The sequence below is a fragment of the Ursus arctos genome, chromosome X (genome assembly GCF_023065955.2).
Source record: "Ursus arctos isolate Adak ecotype North America chromosome X, UrsArc2.0, whole genome shotgun sequence".
NCBI lineage: Eukaryota > Metazoa > Chordata > Mammalia > Carnivora > Ursidae > Ursus > Ursus arctos.
Genome location: NC_079873.1, coordinates 9,075,668 through 9,101,430, shown reverse-complemented (window position 1 = coordinate 9,101,430; position 25,763 = coordinate 9,075,668). Strand labels below are relative to the sequence as shown.

General features: G+C 39.9%; 1 protein-coding gene across 1 annotated transcript in view; it reads right to left on the bottom strand.

The window, feature by feature from the left end:
* The window catches only part of FRMPD4 (FERM and PDZ domain containing 4), a 787,588-nt gene that overhangs the window by 173,067 nt on the left and 588,758 nt on the right, over positions 1 to 25,763 (bottom strand). The window contains exon 4 of the mRNA XM_044391879.3: positions 21,718 to 21,834. Coding sequence (XP_044247814.1) covers positions 21,718 to 21,834 — 117 coding nt within the window. The remainder of the gene's footprint in view (positions 1 to 21,717; positions 21,835 to 25,763) is intronic.

The window sequence follows — 25,763 nt, the reverse complement described above, 5'->3', positions numbered from 1 at the left end:
TCGATATGGTTTCAATCTTTCCAAATTGGTCAAGACATGTACCGGAGCCCAACTTCTGATCCATCCTGGACAGTGCTCCACACATGCCTGAGAAGAACATGTACTCTGCTGCTCCCGAAAGGAACACGCTACACATGTCTGTTAGGTGTACCTGGTCCTCAGTGTTACTAGAGACCACTATTTCCCCATTAATCCTCTGGCTGCTTAATCCATCCACTGGTGAAAGAGGGACATTATCGCCCTCTACTATCATTGCATTTTTGTTAGTTTCTCCCTTGAGCTCTGCTCATTTTATGTCAACTGGACTGGGCTAAGACATGCCCAGATACCTGCTAAAATATTACATCCAGGTATGTCTCTGAGGATGTTTCCAGATGAGATTACCATTTCAGCTGGGAGACTGCATAAACAAAAACACTCTAACCAATGCAGGTAGGCATTACCAATCCCCTGAGGGGTCTGAACAGAGCAAACAGAGGAATAATGGGCAAATTGGATGACTGTGGTTGAGCTGGAACACCCATCTCTCTCTTTCCCTGGTCTAGGAAATTGGCACTCTGGAATCTCAGGCCTTCACACTCAGGTCCCTACAAAACTGATGCAGTTTGACACGGACTGAAATTACACCACTGCTTTCTGGAGTCTCCAGCTTGCAGGTAACAGATCATGGGACTTCTCAGTCTTCTTAATCACATGAGTCAACTACTCACAATAAATCTCTTTTGCTATCTCTCCCTATATCCTATGGGTTCTGATTTTCTGTAGAATGCTAACAAACGTTACTAATATAATGCTTTATTTAGAAGTATGTTTATTTCAAAAAGACAGGAATTAGAAAAGAAAGGTACACATCATATGCCTCAAGACACCATTCCCAGCGATGATATTTAACTTGGTGTCTGTATGGAGAGCGTGCTTCTCTACTTTTTCCACAACTTCATCTACGACCAAAGAAAATAATAAGAATAATAATAATGCTTGAATATTTACTGTTCTTAACACATAACATGAATAAGGCATTTAACCCTCTTAAAATTCAGTGAAATACAAGCTACTATTATGCTCTTTTGACAGATGAGTAAGAGTAAGTTGTCCAACAACAGATGAGCAGAAAGTGAAAGATTCAAAGCCGGGCAGCTTAACTCCAGAGCTCACACTCATAGCCACCAAGATTTCCTCCACTTTAGCTATTTTTCCACAAATAATAAAAACACTAAATAAGAACACTATTTATAAGTCCCTTTCATATAAATGCAACTATTTGGAATACAAAAATCAAGAACTGGAAAGGATATGGGTAAGGTAAACCTAGAGACTATTTGAACACAAGAAGGAGATAGAAGCAATCTTACCACTAAAACTGTCTCCTTTTTCCCCTGAGAGTCCATAAGGATCTTGCTTAGAGACTATTAACTTTTAATTTATTTATATTTCTTCCAACCCCAACCAAATGCTTTCGAGTCATTATGAGATTATAGAGTATAAATTAAAAGGGAATCATGCCACAGGATAATTTAGGGAGGAGCTACTGTTAGAAGACACATTTATTTATTTCTTTATTTTAAAGATTTTATTTATATACTTGACAGAGAAAGAGGCAGAGAAAGAGAGCACAAGCTGGGGGAGCGGCAGGCAGAGGGAGAGGGAGAAGCAGGCTCCCCACTGAGCAGGGAGCCCCACGTGGGGCTCGATCCCAGGACCCTGGGATCATGAGCTGCTTCAAGGCAGATGCTTAAATGACTGAGCCCCCCAGGCGCCCTAGAAGGCACATTTAAAGACGAAACTTGTGTCACTTGTGTCATTGGGAATCCTCCAATTTAGAAAATAAAAGAAAGTAAAGAAAAATGCAACAACGAAGGCTAGAGAAAACAGAAAATCAGCAAAACCGTCATGGGGACTTAGATTTAGGATCCAAACTAACACTCTCTACTTTCCTTGAGTGCACCTCAAAATGCAGGCTCCAGAGAGCTTGAAAGGACATACTTACTGTATAACATTCACGGGGAAATCTTCCTGTTCAAGCAATTGCTAGAATAAAATTCTGCATTTTATTATATTAATGTGTTGGTATTAGACCAAGTAAGCTTTGTGAAGAGCTATACAGTGAAATCCCTATTTGATACATACATTCTTGTCAATGCATGTGAATTGCACCTAGCCCTTCAGAGTCCTGTCTCCCTAAGTGGCTTTTGACCCTGTTTGAAAATTACACCTGGGAAACGACTATTACGTGGAGTGCCACTCAGGTGTCTTTGAGCACGAACCACCTCCAACTCAGGCCCTGGCAGTTGGAGCATGGCCCAAAGAGCCCAACTGTGGTTGAAATCTAACCTCGCAGGGCCCTGGAAACCTTGAAAACTATCACAAAGATGCCACAAACTGGTATACAAGATTCCATGCGCTGTGCAATTTTAATTCAAATCGAAACCTCCACAAACGAGTTGAGGCTCACATTTTTTTTTAGAAGTAAGAGGGTCATAAAGAGTGAACAAATTTAAAAAGTCATTATATGTGCTAAAGTATTTGGACAACAATTCAAAGGCTGCCAAAACACATTTGACCAAATCATTCCACGGTTGCCAATTTTAGTTTTAAAACAGATCACTGCCCTCCCACAGCACCAAGCTATTCCAATCAAGTTTGCTTTCTCCCAAGCCTGTTTTCTTTTCATCTTCCTCCAGAGATCCAGCCAAACTCTCCCGTTGTAGGAAATTAAAAGGTTCCTTGACTTTATTCTCCCTCTGCTCCTCACTGCTGAGCTCCATCTCTAATTCCTGTCTCTCCAGTATCACCCTCTGACACTAAAGATCTTGAAACCCACATTTTGAATACTGACTTCAATCATTTACATAATGGCACTCTGATCAATGACTGGAAAAGAAAGCCATTAAGAAATAGATCTTTCTGAAGACTGTTTTCGTCTACTAAGTGTTTAAGCTAGACAAAAGGACATGAGTAAAAGCCAACAAAAACAGGAGAACAGCTGCATGCAACATGACAACAGTTTTAACCTAAGTCAATTCAGTGTGCCTGCAGATTTGAAGGTATCTCTTTAATTTCCAGTGATAGTGGAGAACAGTCATTATCTCCAATATTTAACAGTACACTGTCCTGCATGTGCAAAGGGTCCTGTGGCAAGCAAGGAATTATGACAATTCAGTACACAAGGGGAAAGAGAAAGAAATTGCATGACCTTCCGAATGCCTCGTTGCAACTCAGACACGAATGCCTCCTTTCAAGAGCTAGAAGGCATTTGGACAGATTATCTTGAACAGGGAATCTGCAAACTGCAGCCTGTGGGCCAAATCCTACCAGCCATCTGTGAGCTAAGATGGTTTTACATTTTTAAATGGTTAAGAAAAAACAAAGTAAGTATGACATTTCATGATAGATGAAATTATATGAAATCCAAGTTTGCGTATCTGTAAAGTTTTGTTGGAATGCAGCCACAGTCCCTTATTTAAGGTCTATGGCTGTTCTCATGCTACAATTGCAGAGATTAATAGCTGCAGTGGAAACCATATATGACCCACAAAGGAAAAATATTTGTAATATAGCCCAATACAAAAGTTTGCTGACGCCTGGTGTGAAAACGACCTCTCTCCCAAGTGGTAAGGCAAGGATTGATTTTACTCGCACTTTCAGGGTAAGCCCTGTTTGTTTTAGGTCAATCAACATTTCCCGTATGTCCCACCACGGTGATTCGTGGAAGTTGGGGTATGTGGCCTACACCATTTCGATCAGTACAAAATGGGGGGTTTCGCTGGGAACGCTGGGAGGCTGCTTATCTCTCTTGTGGATGGTGACTGCAAGAATGGGAAGGCTTGCATTCATGGGGTATGAAATTGGAGGGCGAAGGCAGAAGAGAGAGAATCCAGAGACGGGGGAAAACACTCTGATGACTCTGGGTGCTCTTTAAACCTCTTGTGAAGCTGGTACCAGTACTTTGTGCGCGCGTGCGTGTGTGCGTGCGTGTGTGTATAATATTAATCAGGGTGAAAAACACATATCATAAAATGTTCCCTCTTCAGCATCTTAAAGTGCACAATTCACTAGAGTTGTGTACAATTACATGTGAAACATTTCCAGGATCGAGATACTGTTCAGAACAAACACTTTATACTTACTAAACAACAACTTTCTGTTCTTACCGCAGACACTAGTAAACACTATTTGACTTATATATATCTACGAACGGAATCTTACAGTATCTTTTCTTTTAAGACTGGCTCAATTTACACAGCTTAATTTCCTCAAGGCTCTTTCATGTTGTAGCATGCCACAGGATTTCCTTCATTTTAAAGGCTGCATATTAAATCACTATAAGTATTTACCATATTTTGTGCGTCTATTCATCCATCGATGGACTTTTGGGTTGCTGGCGCTTCTTGACTAATGGGAAGGCTGTTGCGATTAACTTGGGTTTGAAAATAGCTTTGAGACTCTGCTTTCAATTCTTTTGGAAATATACCCACAAGTGGGATTGCTAGGACCATACATTACTTCTACTCTTAAGTATTTAGGGAATCAATATACTGTATTCCATAGTGGTCGCACCATTTTATAATACTAGCAACAACTTACATGGATTCCCTTTTTTTCCACATCCTTGCCAACAATTCTTATATTTGTTTTCTTGATAATAATCACCCTAATGAATGTGATAACTAATTGTGCATTTGATTTTCATATTCCTAATTAGTAGGGATACTTACCATATTTTAATATGATTATTTGGGCCCTTCGTATATCATCCGTGGAGAAATGTTAAGTCTTCGCCCATTTACCAAGCTGACTGATTAATCTTTTTTGCTTGATTTATAAATATTTCCTGCCATTCCTTAGGTCATCTGTTCACTCTGTTATTACTGTCATTTGATGCACAAAAGATTTTAAGTGTGACGTAGTCCAATTTCTCTATTTTTCAACCTTTGTTTTCTATGCTTTTGGCATCATATCTAAGAAATCATTGCCTAGTCCAACATTATCAAGATACTGGAAACTTATACTTTTTCATCTTTAGTTCAGGTCTTTCACTTACTTTGAGTTAACGTTTATATATGGTTTAAGATCAGGTTCAAAGTTCATTATTTTCTATGTGGATATCCAGTTTTTTAAACACCGTATGTAGAATTCTATCCTTTCCCCATTGAGTGATCTTGGCACCCTTGTCAAAAATCATTTAGCTCTATACACAAAGGTTTATTTCCTTTCTATTCCATTGGTTTATAAGCCTATTTTGATACCAGTACCATACTGTTCTCATTCCTTTATCTTTATAATGAGTTTTGAAATCAGGAAGACTGATTACTACAGCTGTCTACTACTTTTCGAAAAATTTTGACTATTCAGGGTTTACTGAGATTATATATGGATTTTAGGATATTTTTGTTTTTTCAGTAATCTCTGTGCCCTACTTGGGGTTTGAACTCATGACCCTGAGATCAAGAGTCCCATGCTCTACTGACTGAGCCAGCTAAGCGCCCCTAGGATATTTTTCCATTTTCCCTAGGATGATATTTTTCTATTTCTGCACAAAAGGCCTTGGGAATGTTGATAGGGATTGAGTTAAATCTGTAGATCACTTTGAGTATTACTGATATCTTAATAATATTATGTATGCCAACTGATGACCCTACGTTATCTTTGCATTTATCTGTGTCTTCCTTAATTTTTTCTGCAATGTTTTGTAGATTACAGCATACATGCCTTTCACCTAATTGGTTAGGTTCATTCTAAAAATATAGTTTTTTGATGCAGTTGTAAATAGAATTATTTTTTTAACTTCCTTATGCAATTGTTCATTAAAAGGATATAAAAACATAACAGATTGTTCTATGTGGATTACATATCATGCAACTTTAATGAATATAGTTACTAGTTCTAGCTTTATTACTATTTTTCTTCTTTTACGTTTCTTTTTTTCTGTGTGTAGAATCTTCAGTATTTTCTCAATATGACATCATGTAATCTGAACAGAGATAATTTTATTTCTTTTTTCCAATTTGGAAGGCTTTTATTTCTTCTCTTGGCCAATTGTTCTGCCTGGGATTTCCAATACGATGATGACTAGAAGCACTGAGAGCAGACATGCTTTCTTGTTCCTGGTGATAGAGGAAAACCTTTAAGGCTTTAACCACTGAGAGCGATGTTACACGTGGGCTTTTTACCTATGGCCTTTATTATGTGGAAGTCAATTGTTTTATTCAAAGCTTATTGAGTGCTTCTATCATGAAAGGGTGTTGAATACTGTCATATGCTTTTCCTCAATCATTGACATGATCATGTCGATTTTCCCTTCATTCTCAGAAGGTGCTGTATTACACATTATTTGAATTCCATATGGTGAAGCATCCTTGCATTCTAGGAAAAAATATCACTAATTCATTGTCTATAAAGGTATTAAGGGGCTGTTGAATTTACAATGCTAATATTCTGTTGGAGGATTTGGGGATCCATATTCATCAAGGATATTTGTCTGTATTTTTCTTTTCATGTGTTTGTCAGGATTTTGTATCAGGTTAGTGCGACTCTCACATAAAGAGCTTGTAAGTGCCACCCCATATTCAATTATTTGGAAGAGTTTAGGAGGATCGATGCTACTTCTTGAAGTATTTAGTATCACTCTCCAATGAAGCCAACCAGTCCTCGACTATTTGTTAAAAGGTTTTCGAATACCGATCCAAACTCCTTACTGGCAATTATTCTGTTCAGATTTTTTGATTACTTCATGATTCAGTATTGGTAAGGCTGTGTGTTTCTAAGAATTTACCCATTTCCTCTGTTATCCAATTTGTTGGCATAGATTTGTTTAAAGTATTCTCTAATTTTCCTTTTCATTTCTGTGACCCTGATTCTAATGAAATCTCTTTAATTTCAGAGTTTAGATACTGAAGGCTGCTCTCCTTTTTCTTAAACAAGATAATAGCTTGCCAATGATTTTGATCGTTTTAAAAAATCACGACTTTGGTTTTATTGAATTTTTTCTCGTGCTTTATAATTTTCCATTTCATTAATTTGTGCACTCATCTTTATTACTTCCTTCCTTTTGCTAGCTGTAGGATTAATTTGTTCACATTTTTCTAGCTTGAGGTGTAAAGGTAGCTTGTAGATTTCAGAAGGTTTTCTTTTGTACATTTTGAAGCTTCTAACTTCCCTCTTATGTCTGAATTCAGTAAATCTCCTAAATTTTAATATGTTGGGTTTTCATATTCATTTCTCACAAGGTAGCTTATAATTTCCCTTGATACATTTTCTCTGACCAATTGGTAGGTTAAATGCATTGCTTAATTTTTACATATTCATTAGTCTCCCACTTTTCCTTCTTCTGTTGACTTCTAGTTCTATTCCAGTTGAATCCAAAAAGAGATTTTGAATAATTTCACACTTTAAAATTTGCTGAGACTTCTCTTAGGGCCTAACGTGTAATTTATCTTGGATGATGTTGGAAAGGTTCCTTGAGAAGAATGTATATTGTGCTGTTATCTGGTAGAGTATTCTGTATATGACTTCTAGGTGCAATTAGTCTATTTCCTGATTCACCTTCTTTCTCTTTTATCCACAATTGAAGTGGACTATTGGAAGTATCTGCTTATCACTGTGTTACTATATATTTCTTGAATTCTGTCAATATTTGCTTTATATACTTAGGAGCTTAGTATGTTTGTTATATGAATATTTATAATGACTATGTCTTCTTAGTGAATTGTCATTTAATCCTAATATAACATCGTTCTTTGTCTCTTGAAAGAATTTTTGATTTAAAAGTGATTTGGGGGATACCTGGGTGTTAAGTCAGTTAAGTGTCTGCCTTCAGCTCAGGTCAAGTTTCTGGGGTCCTGAGATCCAGCCTCGAGTGGGGCTCCCTGCTCAGTGGGGAGTCTGCTTCTCCCTCTGCCCCTCCCCCTGCTCATGTGCTCTCTCTCTCAAATAAATAAACAAATAAATAATCTAAAAAATAAAATATAAATAAATAAAACTGATTTTGTCTGATATTAGCATAGCCACTCCTTGGCTCTTTTAGTTATCATTAAACGTAATTTTTTCCCCTACTTTCACGTTTTTTGTTGTGAAATCAAAAGTGAGTTTATACAGGGTATATAGTCAGATTCTGTGTTTCTAAAATACCTTCTTACTATGTGTTTTGATGGGGGAGTTGAATCTATTTGAACCTCAAGTAATTACTGATATAGAAGGACGTACTATGGGGCGGTTGGGTGGCTTAGTCCTTAAGCATCTGCCTTCTGCTCGGGTCATGATCCCAGGGTCCTGGGATCGAGCCCCACATTGGGCTCCCTGCTGAGCAGGAGCCTGCTTCTCCTTCTGCCTGCTGCTCCCCTGGTCATGCTTGCTCTCTCTCTCTCTGTCAAATAAATAAAACCTTAAAAAAGAAAAAGGACACACCATTGCTACTTAAATTGTATCTTTTTGTCCAGCCTTCCCTCTCTTACCACCTTCCGTTGTGTTTCATTGATTTTTCTGTACTGACATGCTTTCATTCCCTTCTTATTCCCTTTTTCTTCTATTTTATATTTCTTTGTGGCTATGATTACAATTACATAAAACACCGTAATATTATAGCATTCTATTTCAAACACACTTAATTTTAATTGCATACAAAACCCAGAAAGTTCTACCCTCCCCTGGCACATTATGTTACTGACGTCACAAATCACATCTTTAAATATTGTATACTCATTTGCATGATTTGTGTTATTTTTCGATGTTTTTATCATTTAAATTCTATACAGGAGCTAAAACTGAATTGATGCAAGGAGATTCTATTAATAGAAGAAGCTATGTATATGTCAATATACTTAGCTTTATTAGAGAACTTTATAAGTTCATTTGACTTTGCTTTAAGGCATAGCACCCTTTCCTTTCACCTTAAAGGATTCCTGTTACTGTTTCTTAAAGAATTTTTCTTAGGATGTGTTAATTTCTTCATTTATGAAAGACAGTTTTCCTGGATACATTATTCTTTGTTGAAAATTATTTTTTATTTCAGCAATTTGAATATATCATCTCACTCATTGCAGTCTACAATGATTTTGCAGAGAAATCCACTCATCACCTTATATAAACTCCCTTTATGTGATGAGTTGTTTTTCTCTTCCTGTCTAAGATTTTCTCTTTGCTTCAACTTTTACAGTTTGATTATCGTCTGACTGGCTGTGTCTTTTTGGATTTATCCCGAATTACGTTGTTTGAGTTTAGTTTCTTCAATTACTATGTATACTTCTTTCCTCATATTTGGGAAGTTTCCACTGTTACTTGTTCAAATAATGTTTACGCCCTCTTCTCTTTTTGGCCTTCCCTAATGCATATAAATGTTGATTCATGTCCCACAGTCTCGAAGGCTCTCTTCATTTTTCTTCCTACTGCTTTTCTTTTTGCTCCTTTGACTCCACCATTTCAAATGACCTATCTTCAATTTCACGCAGTTTTTTTTCTGCCTTATAGAGTCTGCTGTAAACTCCTCTAGCGTACCTTTCATTTCAACCCCAGAATTTCCATTTGGGGAGTTTAATAGCTTATATTTCCTTATTGAAATTCTCATTTTGTTCATGCATTGTTTTCCTTATTTCGTTTAGTTACTGTGTTCGTGTAACTCATTGAGCATTTTTATGACTGGACTTTTGACATGTGAAACAAAGCCGTGCACATGGATGTCTATTCCATTAGAGTCCATTTCAAGCATTTAATTTTGTTGCTTTGCTTGGCCCACTCTGCCTCGTTTCTTAGAATGCCACAGTTTTTTGTTGTTGTTGAGACTTGGGCATTTGAGAGAGAGAGAGAGAAAGAAAAAATCTCTTCCAGCCTTTATATGCTGGTGTTATGTAGAGAAATACTTCATTGATCAGCCCAGACAGAGATCCTAGGATGCTTCAAACATTCTCTGAGGATCTTTCTTCTCTGGATTTGTGCGTGTGATTTTAGTCATTTTAAATTCAGTGGGCAGCTTTTTCCTCCTTCTTCCAGAAGCCCGTGGTCTTTTGTTGAAGTGGAGCTCTAATAAGATGCCATAGCGATAGTTTCTGGTGTCAGCAGCTTCCAAACAACAGCTTCAGTCAGTCCAATCAGCACTCCATGTCAGGTGAGACAGATTACAGTCCCTGAGGGAGCCCCCAAACTAGCTAGAACATTGGGTGCATGATATGCTCTACTGTTTGTGTCCTGAACAAGAATCTTGGTGCAGGAGATATCTTCCTGGTCGCACAACGATCGGTCACAAAGGGGGAGGAATATGGCTAAGGATGCAAACCCACAAGAATTTAACAAACTCAGTTACTGGAATTCTTTCTTTGTTTTACATTGGTTAGAGTACTATGACTTCTTAACTGGCTCACAAAGGTACATTGCTCCATACCGAAACACAGTGTCTGTGTGGGAGAGTGAAATTATAAAGCTTCTTGGACTGTTACCTTGCTGATATCCCGCCACTTTGAGTATTTCCTATATCCAAATTATTTGAGAACACTTGTACGGTTATAGAAAACTACAGAGCTCCCATTCATCTGGCACTCAGTTTTGACTAATGTTAACATCTTATGGTAGCATGGTAAATTTGTCACAATCAGTGAACCAATACTCATACATTAGTAGTAATTAAAGTTCATATTTCATTCAGATTTCCTTAGGTTTTCACCTAATGTCATTTATCTGTTCTAGAATGCCATCCAGGATATTATACCACACTTAGTACTCCTACCTTCTTAGGCTCCTCTAGGCTCTGAGCGTCTTATCACCACTTTTTAGTGACATAAAGTAAAAAATTAGTTTCATAGTTAAAGCCAAGTTTGTTAAGAATTTTCCGTTGCTTATAACTCACTAGACTACCAAATTATACTGTTTTCTGGTTCAAACACACTATTTTATAATGATAAAAGTGAAGCCAGGTCCACAGTGTCCAAATGATAACCCACCATTACACGACTAGTACGGAGAAGAGCTAGGATCTCAGCCCAAGAGTTTTTAGCTTTTACCACCCAATTTCTGTGCTTTACAGTGTAATTACACTACCCCAGAAATTCACCTTTATTACATTATGAATTTTGAATATCTGATAAACAAGCACAATAAGATATGAATCAGTGACAAGGATGTGGTGATTTTTCCAGGTCTCAAGGTTTTATTAGGAAATATACGCTTTATCAATGTGCTCAAATTCTGTTAGTGAAATTCCTAAGGCAGAAAGTTAATAGGAGATTATATTAAGTCACTGACTTATCGATCATCATTTTTTCTAACAATTTACTGAATATAATGCTTCAGAAATAGTTCTAGTCATGTACCCATTAATTCATCCATCCATTTATTCACATATATACACACACTTAAACATTTTTAGAGCAAATATCTATTAACCATCTACTATTGCCCAGAAAATACTCTGGGCAGTGAAAACCAACCCTGATTAATCTCCTGTAGAGGAACAGTCATGAGTTTCTAGGAAGTTTTGGACTGAAATTAAATGGTATCAACATAATGAAATTAATAAATCCATTTAATTTTTTGTAAGATCTAAGTAGAAATGTAGGCTTAATAATGTGGGAAACAGCCCTTGAATCACTGAACTAAAAAATAAGAACAAGCTGAGGAGACAAGAGAAGCAGTGAGTTTGGAGAAAAAGAAGGGGGTGGTGTCACGAAAGCCAAGAGAAGATCTTAGAACAGAACATCACCAGAAATGAATTGGGGACTTTTATTTGGGAGCTTTATAAAATTCCTCAAGTAAAATAAGCAGTATTACTTCAAAAACACTATGGACAATTAACTTTTTCAAAGTACAATGGGGCTGTTTCTCTGTAGACCACTGGTGACAACAAGTTGCTATGTAATTTTCACATCCCTAATAATTATTTGCACTTGCATTTGGCATTCCATTGTGACTGAGTTTTATGTTGCTATTGTTGCTTCCCCTTCAACCCCTCCCACAAAGGTGCTGGGTGGTGGCAGGAGCAGCTGCAAACCCTGTCATCAGCAGACTCCTCTCCCTCAGTCCCCATCACAAGGAAGGGGGGAGTCATGACATTCTCACAGTGAAGGTTTTACTTCTCTGTTGAATTTTGATGACGTTAACCCTACAACACTCTTTAGACGTAGGTAATGATTGTTAGAGCTGTGCAAGAAGTTCCTGTTGGAAGTAGACACACCACAGAAGTTTGCATTACTCATAGTACAACCTCAAAAAAGTCACCTTACCAATGTCTGCCATCACTGCCGTCATACATAAACTGACAGCTTCCCATTTCATGCGAGGGTTTTATAAATTTATCAGAGGGTGCGTAAGAAATACAAGAATGGAGTCAAATGCAAGATATTCTAGAGTAAGGTTTGGAAACCAATTATACCTTATAGGACAAAGGTGGCCTCCAGTTTCTTGCTGTAAATAAAGTTTTATTAGAATACAAGCACATCCGTTTATTTACGTATTTCCTATGGCTGCATTCACACTACAATGGCAGAGTTGCGTTGCTTTGAGCTGTGACAGAGACCACGTTACTTCTAAAGCCTAGAGTATCTACTATGTGACCTCGTACAGAAAAGGTTTGCTGACTTGGCCTACAGAAATAAAGGCGAAGGGTGGAGAAAGAAAAGTGTGTATCTTTTGGTGAGAAAACCCATCCACAACAGGGCAAAGAGATGACTTTCTGAGGGAGTCAAGAGCTAGAAGCAATCTGTCCCCTTTGCTAGGCCTTTATTGAGAATGCCACATGAAAAAAATTATAAGAAAAAAATCAAGAGGTGAGATTGGGAGGTGAAGGCTGAAGGTTAATCAGTCTTTAGCAGTTATAGTCTTCTAAGAAACACGAGTGAACAAGCAATCCTGTCACATCCTTTCCGACTTGTCTTCTTTCCCTGTATTGGCCATCAACCCACTGAAAATGATGACAGAGAAGGAAAGGGAGAGGTAGGACCTTTTCCTTTCAATTTTACTATGCTCGACAGCAAGCCAAAAGTAGGGAGCTTTGGTAGAGTGTCCTCACACTGAGAAGTAAAATAAAAACTGTTCAACTGATTTCATGTACCATTTCGACTTTTTCCGTTGGAATGAAATATGTGTAAATGTATAAGCTACGAAGTACAAATGGTGTAATTTCACTGATTGTGCACGTGAGTGAAAAGCTCTGACTATCTGCATATAAAGCTCCCTTTGCACCGTAGAAGGGTCAGCAGCAATAGTCATGCTAATAAATTAAAACATTTCACTTTAACTGAATGAGAATGGTGATAAATGGCAAATAAAAAATTATGAACTATTGACAGACCACAAAAGAAAGGCAAACCCTGTAGATATTAGTACGCTGATCTCGCTCTTTGAGGAAGGGGACTCTTGTTTTCATTTTGCAATGGCTGCGGACCATTATGCGGTTGACCCCGTGTACTGACCAGCACCCTTTAAGATCAACTCGTCTTCTCAGAAAGTCTCTCCCGGCCATCACAATCCGAGCCGCTATCGCCGACCTCGAGCTCCTGGAACAGCTGAGCAGCACACTCCGAGAAAACAACGGAGTGACATGCCTACTCACCGCCCAGGCTGATCTGGTGTCCGCCGGCCCAGCGAAGTAATGCCACTTCCCATCAGCTTTGCAATGGCAGAGAGTCCTCTCCAGAAAACGGCCATGGCTAACGAGGTTTTATTCAGGCTTTGAGAGGCAATGGAGGACAAGGGCTTGGCAGGGAGCACGGTTTCCGACCCCCGGGGGGCCCCGGCAGGACACTGTATATCCAGCCCTCCTCTCCTCTGATGCAGCGGCACAGACAATCATGAAAAGACACCTGCCACAAACGTGATACCATGTCCTCTTTAGTTCAGCCGATTTATTTGGCAAGAACACCCATACCCGCCAGCTGGCATTTGGCACCGGCCGGAATTTCCTGCCTGTGCCCCAGCCTTAGGTGAGGACATCAAAATTGCTCTCTGCAAGGGTTGGCACAAGCCGGAAAGAAGGGCTCCAAAGGCCACTCAAAAGAATCAAGAGGTGGTAGCAGCCTCAAGCTAGTATTTCAATTACAGGCTGTGACAGAAACCTGGTCACCCAGGTGCTTCTGCTTTTCACAGTTTGGCTGTCCCCGTGATCCTGACTGACTTTTGCGACCCACTTCGCGTACATGCCTAGAGGCTGCAAAATAAATAAATAGATAAATAAAAATAATACTAATAAAGAGAAGACAGAACCTCTGCTGATCACCACCTAACCTACTGTTCGCAGCTCTGTTTGACGCGCATGTCCCAACTCTTTGTCGGTAAGTGGCCCAAGGAAATTCAGATAATTACAAAACCTTCAGTGACGTTGGCTTCCTGGACAAAAGAGCCAGGACTTTGAGGGATTTATGCAAGAGAGATGGACAGACTAAGTAAAGCAGCAACATTTCGAGAACGAATGCACAAGAAGTCGGAAACAGACTCTGATACAGGGGAAGGCTGCGGAGCCCAGCCCTTTCTGCCATATGCCAAGTTAGAGCAGGAATGATAGAGTCATTTTGAAGCCTTACTTTTCAAAGCCCTTCCATCAACCCTGCAGACTTACCTTCCAGCTGGGAGCAGTAATTATTAACTCAGCAGATAGGTGCTTTGTCAGATTCGAAAGAAAACAAATCTGCTCCAATGAAGGGAATAAACAGCCGCTAATGTTCAGCCAGGGAAGTTTGTGCATTGACAGGACATAATTACCTTTCATTGCATGTAATGATATTATCGCTTTTACTTTGTTCTTCCAATTCCAAAATTATAATATACCTCTCTCCCTTAAATGGCTGCCTGGGCTCCTCAGGAACTCATTTAACTCAATGGCATTTGCTTTTGCCACGAGGCAATTATTTACATTTTAAGAAGAATTCATCGCGTATACTTGGAAGCAATATGTTTTATTTAAGAATTCTGCATCACAAACACAAGAAAATGAGGCGAATGGCCTCTTTTCTAACATAATGCCAATTTGTAACTCTTTGAACAGTTAAAAAGTCACAAAATAATATAGCAACCCAACTCAAATAAATCTCTCCTATTTCCATCCTTGGCATACCTTTCAATTTCCACAAAAAACTTTTGCATTTCTTTCCCAGAAGCAAAGGGTAAGATCCTTTTGTCCTTTGTTGGACAGCCATTAGTAATGTCGGATTAATGAAGTAGAGGAAATTAATGTCCACTTCAAATGTGAAAATAATACGGGGGATGGTGGGTGCTACCAAAATATCCAAATTCAACTTTACAACGTTAAATTTTTAGAAAAGGAAAAGATTAAAAGAACTCATGAAAGAGGACAAACAAAGGGACTTATCCACAGAATATGAGCCAGACTCTCTTCTGAACTCTTGGGGTAAAAATTAAGGGAAAAGAGCCCCAAGAATAACCTTAAAAGCACCATACAGTGCTTGAGGACGATCAGTTGCTTCTGCCCTCTCGGGACGTACTAGGTAAAGCCCAAGGGAGCTACTCCAGGGATCGAACAAGGATGAAGCTATTTCTATTTCCCATGATGACAGACTCCTATCACAGTGACTTGACAATTCTGCTTGTGGTTAACAAAACTGGGAGGTGGGACACATAAGCTGCTTGCATTTCCTCAGATGATTCTTTCCTGGAGCCGGATAAGTCAAAAATACATTTCACACCAACCACTGAACTGACTGGCAGATGGGAATGGCTAAACTTCTCCCACGATGGGCAATGTCCATCCTGGAGAACAAAGTGGAAGTTTCCACATCTCATTACGAATCTCTGCTCTTCAGGTTTTGGGATTGAACTCTCTTGCGTTCAGAAGGTAGTGACTCGGTTTAATTGCCCACCATGGGAATTGCTGGCAGAGTAATAGAACAGTGTGTCTTGTCCAATAAGCATGCAGGGCTGCTTTTTGTAGGCTTACAGGGGGAAGGTAGCCAGAAATCCAATGGGCCGAAAAAGAAGAGGACAAAAAAAAAAGAAGAAGAAGAAGAAGAAGAAGAAGAAGAAGAAGAAAAAAAAAACAAAACCAAGCCTCTCAAATGTAGAACTTGAAAAATCAGGACATGTATTTTTGCAATGACCCTCCAGTCTCCTTTTCCACCCCTGATTGCTATCCCCAGACTCCAACTGGGCTGGCTCTTCATAAACATCTATCTTGCCAACGAGTGTTCTAATATTAATTTTGACCACGTTTTAATTTTCCTTTCAATCTTCAAAAGCCAAAGTTCAAAATTTATGAAGGACATTTTTTTTTGGTAGTAATCCTCCCCATCTGCACAGTCCAACAAGAGAGTTTTTACTCTCTTTAATGAAAACATGGGATATTAGGAACATACAGTGCTTCCTACTCTCTGTGACATGTATTATAGGTCTCTAAGGAGGTTAAGCAGACCTTGCACGGTTGAGAATGACGGCAGGCCTATCGTTTCCATCCTACACTAAGATCATGGAAGGTAAGATACTGTCTTACCAATCTTGGTATCTTCAGGATATACTAGTGTTCAATAAATGTTTGGTGGATGTGTGTTCGGTGGGTCAAGGAGTGGTTTTAAAGGAAGCACATGACCAGATGACCAGGCGGATGGGCCATTTCTGAAGATGCTGAATGGGGAGGGTAAGCCAGGGAAAGGTGGAGGTGAACAGGTAGGGCTGCGTGATTGCAAGGTTGGTGATTAAGGCTATGGAATATACAGGACTTAGCATACATTAGACTCCATTACAAAGCCAGAACAACCAAGGCTTTATAGTCCGATGATGTGGAAGAAATGCTAGTCTGACTATACAGAGGATGCGGCAATCCCAGTTCTGGGGAACCTCACCTTTTCCCCAAAACGTAGATCCCTCAATGTAGCTCACTACCTCCCAGGTCACTTGTCAAGGTTTAATGAAATCTTTGGTCTCACAAGAATTTTCGAAACTTGCTTTATCTAAATCAGATCAAATTAAGAGCAAAAGGAGGTGCCGTCCGTAATTATGTCAGAACAATACTCATAAACCAGGACGCTGCTGGGCACACAGGGTTATACACCTCGATCTGCACTTCTCCTATGCACACATACGGATCGTCTGTAGATACACGCTATATCCACTTATAACTCTATCCACAACTACGGCGGTACCTCTATACATCTGTATCTGATCAAGAGCTATGTTAACATCTCTGTTTCTACCTACAACTATATCTAAGCTTTATGCATCTAGAGCCACAACCACCCCGACACCAGTTACTTATTGAAGCTGTTCTTAAAGCAAACATCGCAGAGTGCATCTAACTCTCTATAGTTCTTACTCTCTCTTTCCTTCCATTTCTCCCTCTCTCACCCATTTCTTTTCTTTTCTTTTTTTTTAAAGATTTTTTATTTATTTATGTGACAGAGAGACAGCCAGTGAGAGAGGGAACACAAGCAGGGGGAATAGGAGAGGAAGAAGCAGGCTCCTAGCCGAGGAGCCCGATGTGGGACTCGATCCAGGAACGCCAGGCTCACGCCCTGAGCCGAAGGCAGACGCTTAACGACTGCGCTACCCAGGCGCCCCTCACCCATTTCTTAAAAGGACACTCTTTACTGAGAGTCATTCCTTCCGTTCAAGTTTCTCTCTTCCTGTCCAAGTCTCTCACTTATCCTGCTTACATGGTAATAATAAGAAACCAACAATCTCTTCGTCTACATCTCCCATGTTTCATAAACAATATTCTCTGTTGCTCAAACAAATGTATTTCGTATTTTTCTGACAAGAGAAACAAAAGCTGTCCTTTTCTAATGCAGAGTTTGGTATATTAGAATATACAATGTGTTGTGACTAGGTACACGTGTAAACATCTGGAAAGCCAATTCATGAGTCTGAGTCTCGCTTTTCTCATCTGGAAATGGGATTAATATTCATCAATTACATAAGGTCATATATGGGAAAATGTTACAGAACAGCCATCAGTCCTGTGCAGAGAATCACTTGAAACTACTTCTTGGCTCTACCCAAGAGCCAGGGTATGCACTGAATGTTTATGTTCCTCTAAAATCCATTTGTTGAAACCCTAATCCCCAATATGATGGCATTTGGAGGTAAAGCAATTGGGGGGTAATTAAGTCATGAGGGTAGAGCCCGCATGATAAAATTAGGGAACTTCTAAGAAGAGACATAGAGATATGATCCCTCTCTCTGTGTCATGTCAGGGTACAGAGAAAAGGCAACTATCTCCAGCCAACAAGAGGGCCCTCACCAAGAAGTCGGCCTTGCTGGCACACTGGTCTTTGATTTCTCAGACTCTAGAACTGTGAGAAATAAACTTCTGTATTTCAGCCACCCACTCTTTCATGGCTTATTATAAACCCCAAACAGACTAAGACAACATCAGGATTTTTTTACTATTCCTGAACATATTTCAGAATGCAACAAACATTGATAACCAGTAGTCTATTGTCTATATAATACTATACATATGCACATTAATAGGTGCACAATGGCATTAAAACTTTTTTAACCCTATGCATTACCAGCTTTTTATAAAATATAAGGTATTGGTTCTACCCTAAATAGTTGGGGATGGGAAAAGGAACATGAAATTTGAACATATTTAACTACCGTGGGCTGTGTTCTGAAGGGCTCATCGAGATAGAATTAGCTCATTATTGAGCTAGAAGACTCTAACTTTGAACATGGGAAGCCTGGATCTTCCCATAGCTTCATTAATAACTTGAAAGTGGTTGTACCACCATCAAAACCAATTGTCTGATTTGGGATATAATTTGGATCCTAAGACAAGATAAAAAAAGAAGACATCTAACATCTTTCAAAGAGAATATGTAAAAGAGTGAGAACTAAATGCAAAGGTGCTAATTACTAGTCACAGCTTAATTTTCGAATTGTTCTTTTAACTTATAAAACTAATGAGTAGGGATATACTCCACACTGCAAACCAGAGCTCGACAGAAACTTGAGTCATTAGAGTATTTCTTTGTAATGGAGAGTACTCAGTAGATAAGAAAAAAACCCCATCAGAAGGATTCTCATTTATAAAACCCACTAGTGATAAACAACAAACACTTTTGAAATCAGTAACTGTTCTTCCTATCTGAAAACAATGAGTCTGAGAGAGCAGTGGAAACTTCCAGTAAAAAAAAACCCCTACAGATTTAGGGGCATCTGGGTGGCTCAGTAGGTCGAGAGGCCTCCTCTTGATTTCTGCTCAGGTCATGATCTCGGGGTCCTGTGACGGAGCCTGGTGCTGGGCTCTGGACTCAGCAGGGAGTCTGCTTGAGATTCTCCCCGGCTCCCTCCACCCCTCTCCCAGTTTGGGCGCAAGAGCACGCATACGCTGTCTCTCTCAAATAAATGAATGAATGAATAAATAAATAAATAAATAAATAAATAAATAAATAAAATCTTAAAAAAAAAAAACAACAACGAAAAACAAACGCCTTACAGATTGGGAAAAGTGACACTGGTGACATTGGTTTTTAATGTTACTATTTAGTAATCAGTGCAGGTTTCTCTATGAAGTTGCTGATTTACTCTTACAAGTTTTAACAGCTGGCAGTAGCCCAGGGTAAATGTTACATTCACACATGGGCTTGCCCTTAAAAATGTCAAGGACACAAAGGGAAATGCATGTGGCGAGAGCTAGCTGGGATTCCTGGCATCTACAACCAACAGGCCCTGGTTCGTGTTTCTATCTATCGATCAACTGGTTTGGAAAGCACAGGAGCCCAAATCCATCCAGGAAAAAGAAAAATGAATTTTCCTTGGAAAAGTCTAAGATACACCTCCATAAATTTATAATCTGAATCTTTTAGAAAGTACATTTCTTTGGCAGAAATTCTTATTGTTTTGAGTCAAAGCATCTAGGCCACCTCAACTGACACAATTACATGAATTCATAACGAGGTTACAAAATAGCACAATGTAATATGACAAAATACCATCTTTTGTCATATTATAAAGCGCTCGGGTAAACTGTACGAAATGAACAACTCAGAATCAAGTGTAGAAGCAAAATTGTTGGTCTTTCTTCCAGTCTTTGTGCTTTCTGGGAGAGTCTACTCCCACGGCTAATTCCAGTGTAGTTTCTATGGTAGCACGACCTCAAGAAAGCCTTGAAGAGCCAGAGGACCACTGCCCACAGGCTCCCTGTAGTGGGTCAGGTTCACGGGCACCTTGAAACCTCCCAGAGGGCCAGGCCCTCAGGAGCAAACTGTACGCTAGAGAAAGCTGCTCTCCCCTTGGCGGGAAATGCAAGAAAGAGGAGAGAGTTGGGCACAAAGACTGGAAATCTGGCCACAACATTCATGTTTTTCGCATAGATAGCTTACCACAATCACCCAGAGGTGCCGGGCCGTGCAACGACCAAATCCCCAAAAACAATCTTGAAAGATTTTTATCTTTATAAACATGATCCCCCACCTCACAGTCACCTTGTCTGCTTATCAGTCCACAGTCAAATTGACGAGAACAAAAAAATGCAGCCTGTAGTCTGAAAAATGCTTCCCGTGGCATCCAATGTCAACTCAACTGGATTAGGTTAGGATCAAACATGCTTACTGATCTGCAATTTATTTCAAAAATTCTCATACTTAAGAATATTCCACAGAGGTGGTAAAAGAAAGCAGGGTGGACCCTTGTTTTTTGATAAATGCGTAGGAAGACTCATCTCATATAATTGCAAAAAACCAGAGAACTACAGCCACTGATTTCTCCAAAACTCATTGGTGGTTCCTCCAAAAGGTAAACATGGAATTATCTTATGATCCAATGATCACACTGCTAGGTATATACCCACAAGAATTGCAAGCAGCCACCCATACAGATACTCATAGAGCACTGGTCACAGCAGCATTATTCATAAGATCCGAAAGGAGCCAGACAACCTCCATTTCCACTGACAGATGAACGGTTAAACAAACGAGGGCTATCCATAAAATGGATTATGTACAATGGAACACTATTCAGCCTTAAAGAGGAACGAAATTATTACATATACCACGCCACGGATCAACGTTGAGGACCTTATGCTAAGTGAAACGAGCTATGCACAGAAGAACAAGTACTTACTAATTGCACTTATTTGAGATATCTACAATAGGCAGATTCATAGAGACAGAAATGAAACAGAGCTAACCAGAGGGAGGACGGGGAACGGGAAGTTATTTTTTAATGGGTACAGAGTTTCTGTTGGGCATGATGATAAAGTTCTAGAAATGGATATTGGTTAATGGTTGTACAATGTTCTGAATGTACTTAAATGTCACAGAATTGTACACCCCAAAATGTTAAAAAAATTTACCTTTCTGCTATATACATTTTAACCCATTTAAAAAAACGAAAAGCAGCACAAAAGTCCAAAATCTTAGCCAGTGTCAGTGAAAGGAGCCCATATAATTCTGTTAGCTCATGTTTTACATTACGAATGACCAAGTAACACTGCTGTCTTGACCAATTCCACAAAGCAACTGAAATGATACTCCTCCATGTCAAATTTAGTTCTAGCCTCGAACAGTGGGTACAACTGGCTTTGGATTCACTATTGAATCCTTTTGCTCTTTCCCAGAATGACCTTACTGTAGCAAGAATTATCGGCCTAACATGGCATGTGGCTAACTATGAAGCAACTGCATGTCACAAGACGTAGAAGACACTGGAGATTAAGCAGCTGGACTGATGGCCTCCAAATGTCTACAAGTCCCAAATGTAGGCATGTTAATTCTCGGAGTCAAGGCTGAAAGTAGAGACAAAGAACAGGTAGAAGATTTTACAGTTCAAGCCATCAGTTCTACCTACTTGATGAAGCAGTCTCGGCCATCCCGGTTCGCACTCATCTCCCATCCATAGGGTGGCACCTGGTTCAAGCCCCAGGTGCCCGAGGGAGGTGGCCAGCCAGTAGACTTCGTCCTGTGGCTGGAAAAAAAAAAAGAGAGAGAGAGAAAAAGAAAAGCATCATTACACCTGACACCTGAACATTTCTTCTGAGACAAACTCCAGAAGGAGCATGGGATTCGCTCCTGTCAACTGTGGGCTAGATCCTCAGCTGATTAAATGAATAAATATAACGAGTGATTTAATGACAGGTTCTCCTCACACTATCTTCCCTCCTTTCTCACAGACACCCCGTGAGGTAAGTACATATATTCCATTACACGTATTCCATTTTACAGATGAGGAAACAACGAATGACTCAGAAAGATTAAGTAACACTCTTAAGGACACATTATCCATTTTGAACAAAATTTTTGCACTCATTCCATTACACTATGCCTCCCGATACCAGACATTAGGAAGTGTGGCAGATAAACAGATATCGCACGGAATATCAAGACACGTATGTAAACGCTGTTTTTATGGATATGAAGCAAATAACCTGAAGCCACAATTTCCCGGCCTCCACTAACCCAAGCACAAAATTTCCAGTCGTATTAACCAAGTTCCTGTCAAAGTGAGATATAAGCCAGAGACAAACTTTCCATTTAAGTTGCAGAGAAAATCCAGACATTAGCTTTTACACGTTCAATTCAAACCTTGAATTTCAATCATCAGCAAAAGGGAAGGGTAGGCTATGGAGAATTTTCTAGAAGCCTGCATTGCCACGAGCAAGAGGAAAGGTGTTCATGTGACAAGCAACTGTGAAAGGCAGGACGGCACGGTCACAATCTCCAACAAGAGGCCAAAGCCCAGCTTCTGGAGCATTGCCGAGTCCTGGCCACTCCTCTGCCACCAACGACCTCCAGAACTTCTACCGTTTGCTCACCAACACTGAAAATTGCTTCAGAGCAAAATCACAAGAGGAAATATCAAGTGCTGTTTTTTGGATCAGCCAACATCCTTCATCGTTTGGTCCACCCACCCCACGTTAATTTCTGGATGGCCTGGGAGATCTTCCAGGCACTTGCAGATTGCAAACTGGGGTCCAAACGACGTGTGGTGCTCACATTTCCAGGGCCTCGCGCTCAGCATCTGAGTAGAGCACCTGGGAGCCTATGACAGCGCACCGGGGACCACACACACAATGTGCATAACTCTGTGTGGGCTGCTGCCCAAAGCCAGCAGTCCCCCTGCAGCAAGCATTAAAGACAGGGCGTCAGCTTCTCTGAAACGAGGCATCTCCGAATCTCCCAGAACACAGGGTAACTCACCCCCACCTCACACCCAACGCACACATCTGATCATAACCCAACACCTCTCTGCAGGTGAAACAAGCCCATGTCCCGTAAGACTTCTAGATGGGAAGCATCGTGCATAATTTAAACCACCTCTGTTGCTGTTCTTTAAACTTCCTTTCAGGTTTCCCACAGCCTTCATGAAGTGTGGTGAGCAAAGTTCACGAACCTAATCTGGTCTGGCAAATTTAAAATCTCACCAGAGGATTTGTTCTTGCCCCCGGGCTATTAAAATAAAAGACAAGGCAACAGTTTCTGTTCCTCTTCCTTGAGCGAAAGTCAGCAGGGGCAGTTTCCTCTGGGCGTTTTATAAAAAGGGCTTCTTCCCTACAGAGAACACATGAATTTGCCATCCCATGGAAAAAAAAAAACCCAAAGAAAACCATACCAATTTCTCCTAAGTAGCAGAGAACACATCTGGAGAGCCTTCTAAGGTTGGACCAAGAGCACAAGCCCTTAGTCAGATGATCACACCACATCCCGTTATTAAAATGTTTTCCAAAAGCAACAGTACAATCAGAGGTAACACAAGGAATACGCCAGTGAAAGATTGTTCATGGAGAGAATGCAAGTGTTTATAGTATATATAACTGAGATCATTTCAAGTATATAGTATATATACTCAGTTATATAGTATATATAACTGAGATCATTTCAAGTATATATAACATTCTGTATCAGCATGTTAATCGTCGCCACAGAGAGCTAACTTACTAAAACCAAACTGTCTCTTCTTTTAGGTATTCTTCTCTTTCATTGGCCACAGCCACCAACATCTAAATCACCAGAAGAGGCTTCGTAATGTAATTAACATGTAAAATACGGTACTGGTGGGCCTGAATTTTATCATAAAGTACATTTTGTCCTGTACGGTATGTTCAGAAAGCAGGAAACAACAGTTCATGAAAATGTTTTCCGATGAAGACTTAGGTCATAAAACACGCAATGAAGTGCTATTACTAGAGAAATTTACAAATGCTAATTTAGTTACTTCAGTTCAAGGACATCAGCTGATATTAAAAAAATGAAAAATTAAAATCAGATATGTCTATATTTCCATTAACATGTTGACATAGAATATATGGGTTGGGGGGTGCCTCGGTGGCTCAGTGGGTTGAGCGTCAGCCTTCAGCTCAGGTCGTGATCCCAGGGTCCTGGGATCGAGTCCCGCATCGGGCTTCTTGCTCAGCAGGGAGCCTGCTTCTCCCTCTGCTCGCTGCTCTCCCTGCTGGTGCGTTCGCTCGCTCTCTCTCTCCCTCCCTCCCCCCCTCCCCTGCATGCCTTCTCCGTCGAATGGATAAATAAAATCTAAAAAAAAAAAAAAAAGAATACATGGGTTGGAAAGGAATTAGTACAACTTAGCAAATTAAAACGCACAAAGAACAAAAAAAGAACACCATAAGTATCTAAACATAAGAGTCTTAACAAAAATCAAGGACAAGGGTCATAATTATGGAAGGATTTGGCTCCTGCTTTTATGAGTGGGATTGCTGGAGGTCCTCCCAACAATATGTAGCCTCTTAAGCTGACTGCTTGCTCTCCCTTTCCTGGGGACCTCCTTTCCTGGCTCCACCCTCTGTGTGTTCACCAAAGCCTCCACCACTTGCCCATGTGCCCATCCCAGAAGTGCCGAAAGACATAGTCTCTTCCACCAGAAATGCAAAGAGTTAGCATCCTGCAGAGCAGTAGACAGGCCGGTGCTTATAAAAGTAGCGTTCGCTAACTGGTTTGTTATCAGAGGCTTCTGCTGCAGCTATTCTATCTACGCTGACACAGTTCTGTGCAGAACTCCTCGTGTTTGGAAAAAATACTGGCTCTGGGTCCCAGTGTGAGATACATGCTCTTTATTTTCCCCAATCTCCCAAAGAGTCCTTTCAGAGATCCTGGGCGGTCTTCCCAAAGACTGACACCTTTTGTTATTTCTCTGCTTTGAAGGAGGTCTTATTTTTCTTGTCCAAGTTCCTATTAGCCTCGATGGTGCTCTTGACCACTTCTGTGGAGCACAAAGACTATTCCGTAAGTCGAAACCTGCAGTGCTGCTCAGGAGCCAGCGTGACTGAGGATGGTAAGCAGGTTGGCCCCACTGAGATCATTTCAAGAATGTTCTCCAGCCTAGGGTTGCCAGATTTGCCAACTGTAAATACAGGACATCACGTTCAATGTGAATTTCATATAAACAATTTTTTTTTGCATCAGAAGATCTCACATAATATTTGGGGGTTACATATACTAAAAAATGGATTCGTCATTTATGTGAAATTCAAATTTGACTAGACATCCTATGTTTTATCTGCAAACTCTACATTAGCCCCTCAAATAACTGAATTCTCAGATTCTCTTCCACAATCAAAGAAGACAGCTTATCCATCAAAAATATCATAGCCCAAAATTCTTAAGATTTATCCTCACCTAGTAGTGGAACCAAATACTACTCTCACTGAGTCCATGATGTGCTAAGAAGAACCCTCACCTCCCTGACTAAACTCAAATCAAAGTACACCCTCCTAATGGGTCTGTGGGAGTGACAGGGGGATTACAAGTAGTCATGAGTTAAGGGTTGATCTATTTCCCAAATTTAGCTGGTAAGAATCACCTCACATTGCTTGATAAGTATAAAGATAAACAAATCCTAGAAATTATGATTTAGCAGCTCTGCGTTAGAACTAGGCATCT